Source organism: Lacerta agilis, chromosome 8 (genome assembly GCF_009819535.1).
Source record: "Lacerta agilis isolate rLacAgi1 chromosome 8, rLacAgi1.pri, whole genome shotgun sequence".
Lineage (NCBI taxonomy): Eukaryota > Metazoa > Chordata > Lepidosauria > Squamata > Lacertidae > Lacerta > Lacerta agilis.
In genome coordinates, this window is record NC_046319.1 from 10,800,047 (window position 1) to 10,816,221 (window position 16,175).

The following is a 16,175-nucleotide window of genomic DNA, read 5'->3' on the forward strand; positions in this document are numbered from 1 at the left end:
CCGCGTCTCCAGTCACTACCGCTATTCGTTCGGTCAACTTGGAAACCATGTTGTGTTAGATTTGCTCCTCAGAAATAGGAGGGATTTGAAGCAGCTCTAGTGGCTCGGCAATCTCTATAAACAACCCCCACATACTTTGCCTCGGCTGTCAGAAAGCAGAGAACTTCCGTGGGACCTTCTAGCCACTCAGCTTCGAAAAGAACGGAAGTTTATTCGAAACACGCCGCAATGCCAATCTCTAAGGCGAAGCTGCGTCTCTAAGCGATGATTGGTCGCTGCCGCCACTGCCATGTCGTCACTTCCGTCCTGGCCCGGAAGCGGTCCCCTGGCCTCTTCTTTCCTCGCCTCAGCAACTCAAACGCTTCTGGAACCTGAGCTGAGGAGAGTCGTCGTCAAGATGGCGGCGTCGGGGGGAGGCGGTAGCGCCGGTTCTTCCCCGACGGCAACGGCGGAGCGGGAGCCCGGCTGGGAGGTGGCGGTGCGGCCGCTCCTCTCCGCCTCCTACTCGGCCTTCGAGATGCGGGAGTTGCCGCAGCTGTTGGCCTCCGTCATTGAGAGGTAGGCGTGGCGTGGGGGCGTGGGCGGGGCTTCGGGCGATGGTGGGCGTGGTCCGGCCAACACCTGTTCCCGCCCCTTTGGCGCTGAGCGGGATTCATGGCACGTGGAGAGTGACTTGCGTGTACAGGTTATAGGCAATTGTTGCTATAAAATGGGATTGAAATTTACAGGTCTGGCAACCGACATTTCCATTTCGAGTTATGTCTCCTACCCATTGATATTGATGGACCCAGGTTGGTCACATGCATTGAGCTCAGTGGGTCTACTCTGAGCATGCCTAACACTGACTGTGACACTCGACGATTTGATCATTTTTTTTGGGGGGGGGGAGATATTTATTCTGTTCTTATTTTTTTATATACCGTCCCTCATCAAGAGACAACAGGATTGTTTACAACATAATAACCAAAATGCATGAAGTAATAATAGTAAAATAGGGGGGAAAGAAAAAAGGCAAATGCTAGCATAGAATAAATGCTGATTTACTAGCATATATTATACCTGCATTTTTCATTATTTGGTGAGGGGAGAGTCAGCATGGTGTAGTTGTTAGTGAGTATCTGACTAGGGAGCTGGGAGAGGCAAATTCAGATTAGGCTATTATTATTATTATTATTATTATTATAGCTCATTACCTGTTCTTCACTCTAAGGTCCCATGGGGAGGGGTTAAACAATATAATATTAAAACATATTAAAAAGTATTTAATTTCCCCACTCAGACACATGAAGCTTTCAGTGGTTATCTTCGGCTGGCACCTGTCTTCACTACCTCACAGGATTGTTGTGCGGCTAAAATGGAGACGGGAGACCGAAGAAAGAAACATAGGATTCACAACTGAGTTCCTCACAGGACAGTTGGCATATAATTATAAGTAAATAAATAATTATTTTGTGGTGCTTGGGGGCTAATTAAATTACGGGAAGCTGGTTCCCATCAGCCCCAGTAGTGGTGGTCAAGCAATGTGTGAGTTGTAGTCCAACAACAGCTTTGAGGGCTACCTCTCTAGTAAACAATTGTTTTAATACTTTGCTTTATTGTAGGTATTTTAATGGAGGCCTTTAGTTCTGTAATTCCCTTGGTGGTTTTACAAGAAAGCTTGTTACTAGATAGGTGGCTGTGTTTGTGTTTTGTAGCACCAGTTCAGGATTGCCCTTCATGCCTCATAGGCATGGGCGTAGCCGAGGGGGGGCAGGGAGGAGCCGCCGCCCCCCCTAAATAAAAATCAATACAAAAACATAGCTAACTGAGGTTCAGCCCCCCCCCCAACAAAGGGCCTGCCCAAACCAAAATCTTGGCTACTCCCATGCTCAGAGGGGTTGTGGTACCTGAAGGTTTTACGCCATAATGATCATCCTTAGAGTGCCTAAAGGGTCTTTTTGTTGTTACTTATGATTGCTTCCGGGACGCAGGTGGCGCTGTGGGTTAAACCACAGAGCCTAGGGCTTGCTGATCAGAAGGTCGGCGGTTCGAATCCCCGCGACAGGGTGAGCTCCCGTTGCTCGGTCCCAGCTCCTGCCCACCTAGCAGTTCGAAAGCACGTCAAAAGTGCAAGTAGTTAAATAGGTACTGCTCCAGTGGGAAGGTAAATGGCGTTTCCGTGCGCTGCTCTGGTTCGCCAGAAGCGGCTTTGTCATGCTGGCCACATGACCTGGAAGCTGTATGCCGGCTCCCTCGGCCAGTAAAGCGAGATGAGTGCCGCAACCCCAGATCGGACACGACTCAACCTAATGGTTAGGGGTCCCTTTACCTTTATGATTGCTTCCAACTCAGTTTTATTCCTGTTAGACCCAATGAAGTTACTGGACCTAAGTTGTTGTTGTTGTTCAGTCGTTCAGTCGTGTCCGACTCTTCGTGACCCCATGGACCAGAGCACGCCAGGCATGCCTATCCTTCACTGCCTCTCGCAGTTTGGCCAAACTCATGTTAGTAGCTTCGAGAACACTGTCCAACCATCTCATCCTCTGTCGTCCCCTTCTCCTTGTGCCCTCCATCTTTCCCAGCATCAGGGTCTTTTCTAGAGAGTCTTCTCTTCTCATGAGGTGGCCTAAGTTAGTCATGTCCATTAATTTCAGTGCGTTCACCCTGAGTAGGACTAACATTAGGTACAACCCTAAGTTTAATATTAAGTATACATTAAAAATTGTCTGTCTCCCAATCACTTGTTATATAAAAAATGCAGAAACGCAACAATAGTAAAATGGTATGCTATGTACAATTTACGTTATTAAAGCAGCTTCAAGAGAGGAACATGAAACTGCTTGGTCAGTTTCAGAAGAACAGCAAGACGTAAAAAAATTAAAATTCAATGCTTTGGGTTTTTTTTGTTTAAGTCTTGGTTGCTTTCCTAAAATTTGAGAGAGAATGGCGACCACTTGAACCTCTGTCCAGGGGGAAGGGGGAAAATTCAATAATCTGGGTGCTGCTGTTGGATTAGCCTTGTTGCAGTTAAATTTACTGTTAGTTTTTAATTTTGTTGCATGGTACATAAAATAGGATACGCTAACAAAAACAGCAGGACAATAACATAACAGTGCATATCAGTTGGTTAAAGAAGTGTAAGGAGCCACGTCCAGAGGGTCACACCCTAGACATGTTGGCATCTGTCTGTTTCAAGAGAGAATGGAGTGTGCTTTTGGGGGTGAAGTCAAACCACTAGAGAATCACAGCACCCACTGCGGCTGCAGAGACTGATAACTTGTAAGTGCTGCCTCCCATCGTTATTTCTGCTCTGTTAGCAGCACTGAAATGACCTCTCCAGGGCACAAACCTAGGCAATGTATGGAGGTCCTGGGCTGCCCAGATGACAGTACATTTGGCACTAGCTTAGCTGCAGGAGCCTTGCTATTATTGAGAGGGTGCTTTCCATTCATGAACAGTTAACAGCTCCAGAACGTATGGGGAAAGTAATAATCTTAATAGGAAGTTCTTTCACTTTTAATGAGCAGTGCATCATAGCTCAGTTGGTAGAGCATGAGACTCTTAATCTCAGGGTTATGGGTTCTAGCCCCATATTGGGTGAAAGATTCCTGCACTGCAGGTGGTTGGACTAGAATGTCCTCGTGGTTCCTTCCAACTGTTCAATTCTGTGGTTCAGTGATAATACTGATCCTGGGATCTAGTGAGATTTAGGGTAGCTATCACTGTCTTTTTCTGGTAGAGCTGCCATGCAGAAATTCAACCGATACAGCCTTCCCTCCAGCTGGGAGGTTTAGGGCATAGCTATCAACTTTGCCCTTTTCTTGCAAGGAATCCTATTCCGAATAAGGGAATTTCCCTTAAAAAAGGGGAAAGTTGACAGCTATGGTTTAGGGAGGTTTTTAAATGTCACAGTTGTTGACATTTGACTGTCAGAAGCACCCAGCTTCATCAGAATAAAGGTGTCACCTCTGTTCTGATTCACACAATAGTTCTGAAATAATATCACATTTATGTGACTGCTACAAAGCCCTGTAAAACTATCACTGACCACAGTCTTTCCCTTTTATGTATTTCCTACCATGTTTGTTCTTACAAAGCAGTTTTCAGTTGCGCTGCTTTTGTGTTTGCTGTATGGGTGTCATTTGGTGGTGGTTTTGTTTTGCCACTTAAACTGGTTTCTTCCACATTGCTCATGACTGCATTAATAGCCTTCTCTTTAAGTCAGGGTGGGGAACCTCGGGTCCTATGACCAAATGCAGCAGCAACCTGCAAGTCCTCTCTGGTCTTCAGGACTCCCCCCCCCCCCCCAGGCCTCTCTTTCTCCTTTTCTGATGATTTTGCCTGGTTGGAATGTGTCCTTGAATTGTGATAATAATGCCTTGTCCTTGCCTGGCTGGAGAGAAGTGTCTCTGTTGGTGTAGAAACCTCTGGTATTTGCATGGCTGGAATGCAGCCTACTGCACAAAATTAAGAGTTGCATCCATTGCTTTGCATACTTTGGGCTTTGGTCCTGCCCACCACTGGCATGTAGTCCCTAGAAGGTTCCTGAAAATGAACTTCTACCACTGTTTAAGTAAAGGATTTTCTAGACCAGCTAACAATGATAAAAACAGAGGTGCTTAAATACAATGGATGTAGCACAAACCACCTTAGAACAGTAGCAGGAACAAGCTGAGCACCCCACACCCTGGCAGAAAACAAACTATTCTGAAATGCCCTTCATCTTTCCTTGCATCAGGTTGTTTTTGTGCCTCTGTTGTGCAACTGTCTGCTTTGAACCCTCTGTTTTGCAAAATTGCACAAACTTCATCCAGCTCTGTGTGTGCATTAGTGTGTGTTCATGCTTTCAGAGTTATGGGGAACTGCTGTGGGGCATTAACAAAGCAAACAGCGTGAAGCTCGTTGAAGCAGCAGAGAGGGGGGAAAACATGTAAGTGCAAAAGGGTGCTTTGACTGTTGGCTGTTTCTCTTTGAGGCTCAACTCCTGAGTTGTTTTGTTGTCCCATCGCCTGGATTTTTCAGCACTTCCCAAGCCGATTTGAAAAGCCGATGGAGTCAGTCTGATGGAGTTACAGTTGTAAGAGCTTTGTTGGCCAGTTTTTGTAAGTGTGTGTCAGGTCCATATTATATGTTGGGACCCTCCTACTCAGTAATGGGTTTCTGCTTTGGTTGGCCTGATGGGTGAACTCCACCCATTCTTCTCAGTCACTCTGTGATTTTTGTTACCATTGGCCATGGTATGTTCCTGAACTTGTTCTGTGAGATGGGTATTGGGGGCACTGTGTTACAGTGGTCCAGGCCCTGCCTATGGGACTGTGTGCAGAAAATAGCAATAATATTAATAACAATTCAAACCTGGGTCTCCCATGTCCTAGTCCAACATTCTAACCACTACACCACACTGGCATTGGAAAAGTTCTCTTTGGCCCCCTGGCAGTTATGCTATGGGAAGTAGTAATCTATCGCCAAAGCTGTTTAACATCTACATGAAGCTGTTGGGAGCTTTATACATAGGGCTGCCTCTGAAGACGGTTCAGAAACTTCAGTTAGTGCAGAACTGCTCACCGGGACAAGGTGGTTTGCACATATTACACTGATCCTAGCCGAGTTGCACTGGCTACCAGTTAGTTCCAAGCCCAATTCAAAGTGCTGGTTTTGACCTATGGTGCCTTAAATGGCTCAGGACCTCAGTATCTCAAGGACCGCCTCTCCATATGAACATACCTGGATCCTGAGCACAATTCAAAGTGTTGGTGCTGACCTTTAAAGCCCTAAACGGCCTCAGCCCAGTATACCCGAAGGAGCGTCTCCACCCCCATCATTCAGCCCAGACACTGAGGTCCAGCTCCGAGGGCCTTCTGGTGTTTCCCTCACTGTGAGAAGCCAAGTTACAGGGAACCAGGCAGAGGGCCTTCTCCATAATGGCGCCCGCCTTGTGGAACACCCTCCCATCAGATGTCAAAGAGATAAACAACTATCTGACATTTAGAAGACATCTGAAGGCAGCCGTTGTTTAGGGAAGTTTTTAATGACTGATGTTTTAATGTATTTTTAATCTTTGTTGGAAGCCGTCCAGAGTGGCTGGGGAAACCCAGCCAGATGGGTGGGGTATAAATAATAATAAATTATTATTATTATTGTTATTGTTTTTATTATTATCTTCTGAGGCCCTTCTTCATGTGCCCCCTCCTGGAAAAGTGAGCAGTGTTTCCTAAACTTGGGTCTCCAGCTGTTTTTGGACAACAATTCACATCATCCCTAGCTAGCAGGATGAGTGGTCAGGGATGATAGGAATTGTCATCCAAAACAGCTGGAGATTCAAGCTCGGGGAACACTTGTCTGGAGGGTGGCCACACAAGAGCAGCCTTTTCTGTAGTGGCTCCCTGTTTGTGGGATGCTCTCCCCAGAGAGGCTCGCCTGGGTAGATGGATCTGTGGTTCTGGCTCAGTCTAAGGCAGCTTCCTCTGCTACTAAGTCAGACCATTGGTCCCTTTAACTCAGTACAGTATTGTCTACATTGACTAGCAGTGGATCTCCAGGGTTTCAGGCCAAGGGTCTTTTCCTAGCCCTTCCTGAAGACACCAGGGATTAAACCTGGGACTTTATGCAGGCAAGGCAGGTGCTCCAACACTGAGCTGTGGTCTTTCCCCATAAAATGTTTTCTTTCCAAGGTTTAAGTCCTCATAGGGTGAGTCCGGGGACGTAGAAAGATGCCTTATACAGAGACAGGCCTAGCTCAGTACTCTACGCTGACTAGCAGTGACTCCTGGGTTTCAGATGGAAGTCTCTCCCAGCCTTACCTAGAGTAGCTACAGTCCTGCCCCAGAGGCAACCTTCTGTGGGGAGAGGTAATAGCTTAGTGGTAAATTGAAAGCTTTACTGCAGGAAGTCCAGTGTTCAATCTCCAGCTTTAAAATTATTTTAATTGCATTGTTTTAACCCAGAGCTTTCCAAACTGTGTGTCATGACAGGTTAGTGTGTTGGCTGCAGTGTGTAGGTTTGTCGCGTGAATGCTCCCCACGCTCCTCCCTGGGCTGGAAAGGGATTACAGTAGTTTAACCTCTAGTTTGCTAGTAAAACTGAATTACTGTGTCGCAAAAATGATGCATGTCTAAATTTGTGTGTCACTAACATGAAAAGTTTGGAAAGTTATGTTTTAACTTTTCGATGGGGCTCTTATGCAGGGAAGGGTGGGATAGAAATGTAATAAATAATTCCAAAAAAGGATCAAGGCTAGCAGGGCTGGGGTGTGGGTGGTGGGGAAACTCTTCTCTCCCTGAGACTGGAGAGTTGATGCCAGCCAGAGCTGGCAGCACTGAGTTACCAGGTATACGCTAACCTAAGTCCCCTCCAGCTTTCAAAAGGTTAAGTCATAAAAGATTGGGGTGGATCATCAACTTTGGTGTTACTTTTGAATGTGAAATTCTCTGGATATTTTTACTTGAGATGCTGGTGGGATTCCCTTGCTGGGTTAAGATTTTTGATGAATGTTAGAGGAACTGCGAGTTATTGTTTTTATGTTGATGTGATATTTATACTTTTGAGAATGCGCCGTTGTTGTAGTTACACTGTTAGGTTTTTTATGTGTGAATCGATGCAGTCGTTACTCTTGTTGCAACAATTACATTACCCAAAAAACAACAACCCTCAAATGTTTCGGAAAGCACATTCTTGCTGATGTTTCAAAGAATATTGGGTTGGATCCAGGATAAGTAGATTTGCTAGTAGTTCCACTGTTGAGGGCAGTAATGTTTCTGAATCTTCTTCTTTGGCAATCCCTCATAGCAGAGTAAGATTGTCTTCCATGAAGATGGTCTTAACAGTGAGTCTGTAATTGACTGTGGAGGCCAATTCTGGATCCACACGTCTTTCCACAGCTGGGACATACCGGTAGGTTTCCGGGCGGGAGTTGATCACGGCGGGGGTTTGCCAAGCGTGCCTTCCTCTTAGCACACTTCTCCCTTTCATCCTGAGTTCAAGCATCTTCATAGACCATGACACTTTGGGTAAAGGCTATCCTCCAGTTGGAGTGTTCGCAGGCCAGTTTCCCAGTTGTCAGTGTTTATCCTACATTTTTAAAGATTTGCCTTGAGAGAGTCTTTAAACCCTCTTGTTGACCACCAGCATTACGCTTTCCATTTTAAAGTTTGGAATAGAGCAGTTGCTTTGGAAGACGATAATCAGGCATCCGAACAACATGACCAGTCCAACGAAGTTGATGTTGAAAAAGAATTGCTTTGACACTGGTGATCATTGCTTCTTCCAATACACTGGCATTAATTCGTCTGTCTTCCCAAGTGATGTGTTAACATTTTTTGGTGACACCGAAAAAATTCTGAATACCAGACACCAAGCTGGTTTCTGAATACCAGTTGCTGGAAACCACAGGAGGGGAGACAGTGCTCTTGTGCTTGGGTCCTGTTTGCAAGTTTCCCTTTGGGGCATCTGTTTGGCCATAGTGAGAACAGGCTGCTCGACTAGATGGACCACTGGCCTGACCCAGCAGGATCTTCATACGCCCTTATGGATACAACCTGTAATCTTTAACATACTTGATGCATATGGTCAAAGTTCAGGGCAGTCCCCGAGAGCACAGAAATAACTCGTTCATAATCCGCTCTCTGTCTTCTTTCTCTCTCTGCAGTGAGTCTGAAATCTTGCACCATGACAAGCAGTATGAACCTTTCTACTCGTCCTTTGTCGCCCTTGCGACGCACTACATCACCACAGTGTGTGGACTGGGTGAGTGTCCAGAGTGTGAGTTTTGACATTCTCCTTGAGCCATCATGCCTTCTCCCCTTGTTCTTACCAACAGATGTCTCTTTCCCTCAATGGCTTGTAATTTATAAGGTAAACAGGGGGCTAGACAGGGGAAGGGAGGTTTGCAAACCAGAAATGAACTTCCAAGGAGGGGAGACAGATCAGCAAATGGTAAATCAGTTTCTGAGGTTTCTTTGTAGGGAACTAACACCTCTTCGAATGATCTGACATCTTTGGCTTTTTAGTACCTAGAAATCAGCTGCAATCTGTGGCAGCTGCCTGCAAAGTCCTTATTGAATTTTCCCTGCTGCGACTTGAAAACCCAGATGAGGCTTGTGCCGTTTCACAGGTGAGAGGAGAAGCCTTTTTCATAGTGAGAATGTGTGTATGCATGGGTATAGTTTAATAGTAGAGCCTATGCTATGCATCCAGAAGTTTCCAAGGCTTGACTTAAACCAGGGATGCAGAGCTTCTATGCTCCCTTGCCTGCCCTGAATGTTGCTGGACTCCCAGCTCCCATCATCCTCAACCATCAGCCTTAGCTAGTATGGTAAATAGTCAGGGATGGTGAGAGTTGCAGTCCAAAGCATCTGGAGGGCATCAAGTTGGCGAAGGGTGGTCTAGAGGAACACTTTGTCCACTGACTCCTTTGCATACTGCATCTCAGCAGCCCAGAAGGAAGGCTCACCAATGTATGAACTGGGATTTTATTTCACTGGAGTTGCCAGGCATTGTACAGTTGGGGAAGTCTGGGGTAGAGAATATACGGGATTAGATGCTCCTGTTTCCTTACTGGGTGGAAAGTATTGCATATTGAAGCATGCCGCAGAGTGCGTGCAGATTAGACCACACAGATGGAATCACTGAAAAGACGCAGAGAGCTTTGCAAGGTTTAATAACAACTGCTCAAACATACATCTTACAGTCATCCCTTCTGCAAAGTGTCTGTAACCATCACTCATCCACCCCCAGGGGGCAGAGTAAGATACATACAGCACATTATATACTATTCACAATTGCTGAGACATGCAATATGTTAAAGAAAAAGAAACACTGTAATCACCTTATTCGGCTAATTATAATGACTTATCAGCACCTGCTACACTGCTGCAAAAACTAGGTCAGGATATGCACCCTTGCTTTTAAAGTGGTACACATCCTGTGGAACAATAATAAACCCTAATATTTAAACAAGATATTCAACAGAAAGCTTTAAATGTACAACATAACCTTGCAAACTGCAGCATGATGACAGTCTTACATTTTTGGCATACAGAAAGATAGCCTTGATGATGTGGTACCACTAGGCCCATTTCCACTTACCTGTTAAGTTAAAATTGTGTTAAGCTGGATGAATGTGTCTGTCCTGGTTGCCTACTTTGTACTGCTTTTAAAATGCATTTGCTGTTGTTTTCTGTGCTGTTTTTATTATATTGTGTTTGTCGCCTTGAGATATGTGGGAGATAATTAATAAATAATAGTAATAACCGGGACACCATAAAAATTCTGCTGCCTGTGTTTACTGAAATACCACCAAAGCATGTCCTTGCATCTGCCTTGACCTTTGAAGTTGTCTCTTTCTTTTTAGAAACACTTGATCCTGCTGATCAAGGGCCTGTGTACTGGCTGCAGCCGCCTTGACAGAACCGAAATCATCACATTCACAGCGATGATGAAGTCAGCCAAACTACCCCAGACAGTGAAGACCCTCTCTGATGGTGAGAACTGTAGTATGGTGTAGTGGTTAGAGTGTTGGACTGGGACCTGTGAGGCTAGGGTTCAAATCCCCACTCAGCCATGTTACGCTACATTAAGCTCACTTGGCCATTTCTCATCCTCGCCTACCTTGCAAGGTTGTTGTGAGGATGAATCGGTTAGGGGCTGGGAGAAGCCTGAATGCTCTCTTGAGCTCCTTGGAGGACAGGTGGGATATTAAATGAAATAAACTGGTAAACTTTGTTGTGAGCTCTCTAGTGCTGAACGTGACCAGACGATCACATCCAGCCTTTCTATTCCTGAAGCAAGGGCTGAATTACCGTAATGTGTTTTCCTCTCTCCTTCTGCAGTGGAGGATCAGAAAGAGCTGGCATCTCCAGTCAGCCCCGAACTGCGACAGAAGGAAGTGCAAATGAACTTCCTCAACCAGCTGACGTCTGTCTTTAATCCCAGAGTGGCAGCCTCTCCAATCCTGCCACAGACTCAGGTGTGTATGGAAGCCTGGAGACTCCCTCTGTCCAGTGACAACAGTTCAAGTGAAAGGAGCTGGGGAAGGGCTGCAGCTTAGGGGTAGGGCACCTGCTTTGCTTGCAGAAAGTGCTAGGTCCACTCCCTTGTTAGGGCTGGAAAAGACTGCTGGAGGGCCACTGCCAGACATTGGAGACAGGACTGAGCCAGTGGTCTGATTTAGTACAAGATAGCTTCCTATGTCTTAAGGCAGTGGTTCCCAAACTTTTCTCCTTGCAAGCTACTTGAGAATTGCTGGTGGTTCTTGGCAGACTGTTCTGCCTGCTGTGGCAACTGCAATATGCTGTGCTAGGTTTTGTCCGATTTTTGATTGAGTTTTTATTGCTTCTTTTATTTCCTGTATTACTTTTCATTGCATAGAATTCAAATTGTAATACACTAAAATACAAAAGCACTATGTAAATGTGGAGCGGCACCATGGCTGGTGCCCAATTCCCGTTTTTCTCCTCAGGGGGAAGGTGAAAGCGACGACCAGGCATCCACGGAACAAGCTTCTGCAGCCAAGACGAAGAGCATATTCATTGCTCAGAACGTGGCCAGCTTGCAAGAACTTGGTAGGGAGAGGATTTAATGCTTACGACTACTATCACTTGTTTTCAAGCGAGTGATCTTAAAAGAAAGGAAGAGGGGGGGGGAAGTAGGAAGTTGGGTTTCCCTAGCTGTATAACATTTCCATCGGCTGAGGCTGACTATTGTCAAACACCAGTTGCTGGGGGGTGGGCAGGGAAAGGGTTATTGCCTTCACACCCTATTAGTATTCCTCCTGGAGCCGTCTGATTGGCCACTGTGGGAAGAAACAGGAGGCAGGACGAGATGGTTGAAGGGATGGCGGGATGACTCAGTTGATAGAGCATGAAACTCTTAATCTCAGGGTCATGGGTTTGAGCCCCACTTTGGGTGAAAGATTTCTGTATTGTGGAACTAGATGACCCTCGTGGTCCCTTCCAACTCTACAGTTCTGTGAAAAGGAATTGGTCTGATCCAGCAGGGCTCTCTCTTTTTTTTTTTGTCACACCGCTTGCCTTTCTTCTTAACAGGTGGCTCTGAGAAGCTGCTGCGGGTCTGCCTGAACCTCCCTTACTTTCTGCGCTACATAAACCGCTTCCAGGATGCTGTGTCCGCTAATTCATTTTTCATCATGCCAGCCACTGTAGCTGATGCCACTGCAGTCCGTAACGGGTAAAGAGAGCTCCCCTTTTTATGTTCTCTTCCCCCCCCCCCACCTTCCAATCTATCATCCAGTTTGGGTTGGACGTTGCCAGATGGCCCTGGCTTACATCTGTTCAATGCTGGGTTTCGGTATCAGGGGGCCATTGATTTCCCTGCCTTGGTGAGTCCCAAGCTACCCTTCCAATGCTGTCAACCTTCTTTCTGCAGGTTCCATTCGCTGGTGATTGACGTGACCATGGCCTTGGATACTCTCTCCCTCCCTGTTCTGGAGCCTCTTACTCCCACAAGGCTGCAGGACGTCACTGTTCTGGCTCTTAGCTGCCTCTATGCAGGTGAGCACTTGCCTGACAGTAACATAATGAAACTGAACTTGGCACATATTTTCATTCTGATCTCAGAGTAAAAGGATGGACCTCTTCCTCTTGCCAGCTCTCCTTATGCCCCTCCTGTTCCGATGAAGTTTCTCCTTTGTTGAATTTTAGATTGCAAGCTTCTCTGGGCATGGGCCTACCCTCTTCTGTTTTGTCAAGTGATGTGCACATCAAATGTCGTTGCATCAACCGAATAGTAACAATGGGTTGTACCTAGTTAGTTCTACTCAGAGTAGACCCATTGAATTTACCAAACATGATTAACTTGGGCTGATTAGTTTCATAGGGTAAGTATAACAATTCATTTAAATTAGTGGATGTGACTAACTTAATTCCAATGCATCTATGCCAGTCTCATACCCTCCAGGTGTTTTGGACTACAAGTCGCAGCAGGGGCTGATGGGAGTTGTAGTCCAAAGCCTCTGGAGGGCAGTGGGCTGCTGAACGCTGGTTTGTGCCGAGTCTAGTTTAGTTGAATACAGCCCAGTTACGGTGTCTACCTGGTTTGTGCTTTGGAAACTTGTCTCTCAGTAGGAACTCTATAGAGAAGCACTGACAGTTAAAAGGAGGTTTCCTCAATTTGTGATTGGGGACACTTCTTCTTGCCCCTCTGCCCAGACTTATTATGGGATGTAGCTTACAGCACTAGGCGAGGCTCTGCCTGACGCCGAGATCCTCTCTTTCTCTCTCCGCCCAGGTGTGAGTGTTGCGACCTGCATGGCCATCCTGCATGTAGGCAGCACCCAGCAGGTCCGAACTGGCTCCACAAGTTCAAAAGAAGAAGACTATGAAAACGATGCAGCCACCATCGTGCAGAAATGTGTAAGTGGGGTGGCTGGATGCTTAGAGGAATCCCTCTTTCTGTGTGTCCAGAAGGGAAGATTCGGTGCTGAATTTGCAACCCAAAGGTTTTTTTTTTTTGTATGCATGCATGTATAAATGGCAGCTTTTCATTAAGTCCTGAAATATCTCGTTTCCCGTCTGTGTCTGCAGCTTGAAATCTACGATATGATTGGGCAGGCCATCAGCAACTCACGCCGTGCAGGTGGGGAGGTAAGGGCGATAACCTCCAAGCAGAACTCCTTTGTCTTGGCAACTTTGCCCCATATGGATGGGTTGGAATGAAATGTTATTTGTTCTTTCTGCAAGGTTTATATGTAGCACTTGATTGTAATAAGGCCTCAAAGCGGTTTACCAAAAGTAGTTGTTTGTTGTTGTTTATTAAACTTATTGAGACGCAGGTGGCGCTGTGGGTTAAATCACAGATCCTAGGGCTTGCTGATCAGAAGGTTGGCGGTTCGAATCCCCGCAACGGGGTGAGCGCCCGTTGCTCGGTCCCTGCTCCTGCCAACCTAGCAGTTCGAAAGCATGTCAAAGTGCAAGTAGATAAATAGGTACCACTCCGGCGGGAAGGTAAACGGCGTTTCCGTGCATTGCTCTGGTTCGCCAGAAGCAGTTTAGTCATGCTGGCCACATGACCCGGAAGCTGTACGCTGGCTCCCTCAGCCAGTAAAGCAAGATGAGCGCCGCAACCCCAGAGTCGTCTGCGACTGGACCTAATGGTCAGGAGTCCCTTTACCTTTTATTAAACTTATTAGTTGCTTTTTTGAAAAAACAACTCAAAGCAACTTACAATAAGTAACACCTACATCAAAACCAGTGAAAAACACAACAGGGGAAAAAATCTTAAAACACATTCAAATTTTTAAAAAGCAGGATTAAAACATCCCACCCCACCCACTGAAAGAAAAGAATGAAACAAAATAAGTACTGTATCAGTTAAAAAGTAGTTAAAAACTATTACTTAAAACTGTAAAAAATAATTAAAATGAATGATAAGCTGAAGACCAGAATAAAACAACATTCTGCAAGTCTGGGTAGGCTTTGCCTAAACGAAAATGGTTTTTAGTAGGTGCCGGAAGCAGTACAGTGAAAGCACCCACCTGGTGTCAACATGCAGGGAGTTCCGAAGTGTAGGTGCTGCTACACTAAAATATTGATTTCTTACAAACGTGGAATGAATATTGTATGACATCTGTAACAGTGCTCGTTTTGCAGATCAAAGTGATTGTGGTGTTGAACATGGGTTTGTATGTGTTCTCACTCTTTCCCCCCTCTTTCCTGGGATGGCAGCACTACCAGAACTTCCAGCTGCTTGGCGCCTGGTGTCTGCTGAACAGCCTGTTTCTCATCTTGAACCTCAGCCCCACAGCCCTGGCTGATAAGGGGAAAGAGAAAGATCCCCTGGCAGCCCTTCGGGTACGGGACATCATTGCTCGTTCCAAAGAGGGAGTGGGATCCCCCAAGCTGGGGCCCGGGAAAGGGTAAGTTTGGTATCAATCAAGAGAGTAACATCAGGGACTCCCCCCCCTTCCTGTATCTTAGAAGGAAAAGCTCTTGGGTTCTTAAAATGCTTCCTTTTTCTCTTCTCCATAGGCACCAGGGTTTTGGCGTCCTGTCTGTTGTCCTTGCCAACCATGCCATTAAGCTGCTCACTTCCCTCTTCCAAGACCTGCAAGTTGAAGCTCTTCACAAGGTGAGAGGGGGAGAGACAACTCGGATCAGGGTTCTGATGGGTTCTGCTTTCCAAACATGACAAAATAACACAGTTTTGACCCTCCGTCCTCCAGGGCTGGGAGACCGATGGCCCCCCGGCTGTGCTGAACATCATGGCCCAGAGCACATCGATACAGCGAATCCAGCGGTTGATCGACTCGGTGCCCCTCACCAACTTGCTCCTGACTTTGCTGTCGACCTCGTACAGAAAGGTATTTACGGGCCCCTTGGGCTTCCTTCAACCTGGAGGTCTAGAAACTTGCTCAATTTTTTTACATCATTTGTAAAAGTCATCTTTCAAGCCTAAGCTTTCAGGAGCTAAGCTTTGCAGAAAGCAGCTGACCTGGTCTGGTCTTTCTTCTCCCTCCCACCCCAAACCCCCCGCCGACCCAAACTTTCAGGCTTGTGTTCTTCAGCGACAACGAAAGGGTTCCATGAGCAGCGACGTGAGCGCTTCCACAGACTCCAACACTTACTACGAGGATGATTTCAGCAGCACCGAAGACAGCAGCCAGGGTGCGTGCAAAACAAGGGAGGCCTGGGGATTTGTATTTCATGGTGGCGGCAGTAGACTACCCTTAATTGCATGTTACACTCTCGTCTCTTAATCTCTGTGTTTACTTCGGGTTTTTTTACCTAGATGACGACAGCGAGCCCATCCTTGGGCAGTGGTTCGAGGAGACCATTTCTCCCAGCAAAGAGAAAGTGGCCCCTCCTCCGCCACCCCCGCCCCCGCCCCTGGAGAGCTCCCCTCGAGTGAAGAGCCCCAACAAGCAGGCCGTGGGAGAAAACGGGAACATCTTGGCCAGTCGCAAAGATCCAGAACTGGTGTGTGGTGGGAACTTTCTAGGGTTGTGTCCAGCTGGTTTTGCTCAGAGTAGACCCATTGAAATCAGTGGCGCATAGTTGAACCACGAGACTCATCCCCACAAGAGGCAGTGATGGTCACCACCTTGGACAAATTCACTGAGGACCCAAAGACTGTTCTGTTTCTTTGTTTTGAGACAAGTACACGCAAACACACTGGTTACTGCGATTTGCAGTATAAAAGGTGCCCTTTACACAATGCCTTTCAATAAGGAGTACATGGGGCAG

At 46.4% G+C, this 16,175-nt stretch overlaps 1 protein-coding gene across 9 annotated transcripts in view; it reads left to right on the plus strand.

The window, feature by feature from the left end:
* The first annotated feature begins 303 nt into the window (after positions 1-303).
* Positions 304-16,175, plus strand: part of UBR4 (ubiquitin protein ligase E3 component n-recognin 4) — a 123,219-nt gene continuing 107,347 nt past the window's right edge. For 7 of the 9 annotated variants that reach the window (XM_033159451.1, XM_033159450.1, XM_033159452.1 and 4 more), the window contains exons 1-15: positions 305-558; positions 8,624-8,721; positions 8,985-9,088; positions 10,328-10,457; positions 10,806-10,942; positions 11,435-11,537; positions 12,021-12,162; positions 12,361-12,485; positions 13,222-13,346; positions 13,518-13,577; positions 14,658-14,848; positions 14,961-15,060; positions 15,155-15,292; positions 15,482-15,596; positions 15,721-15,908. In XM_033159451.1, coding sequence (XP_033015342.1) covers positions 398-558; positions 8,624-8,721; positions 8,985-9,088; positions 10,328-10,457; positions 10,806-10,942; positions 11,435-11,537; positions 12,021-12,162; positions 12,361-12,485; positions 13,222-13,346; positions 13,518-13,577; positions 14,658-14,848; positions 14,961-15,060; positions 15,155-15,292; positions 15,482-15,596; positions 15,721-15,908 — 1,917 coding nt within the window. In that variant the 5' untranslated portion in view covers positions 305-397. Of the gene's footprint in view, positions 559-8,623; positions 8,722-8,984; positions 9,089-10,327; positions 10,458-10,805; positions 10,943-11,434; positions 11,538-12,020; positions 12,163-12,360; positions 12,486-13,221; positions 13,347-13,517; positions 13,578-14,657; positions 14,849-14,960; positions 15,061-15,154; positions 15,293-15,481; positions 15,597-15,720; positions 15,909-16,175 lie in introns of all 9 variants that reach the window. The other 2 variants (XM_033159446.1, XM_033159447.1) reach the window with 1 other exon arrangement.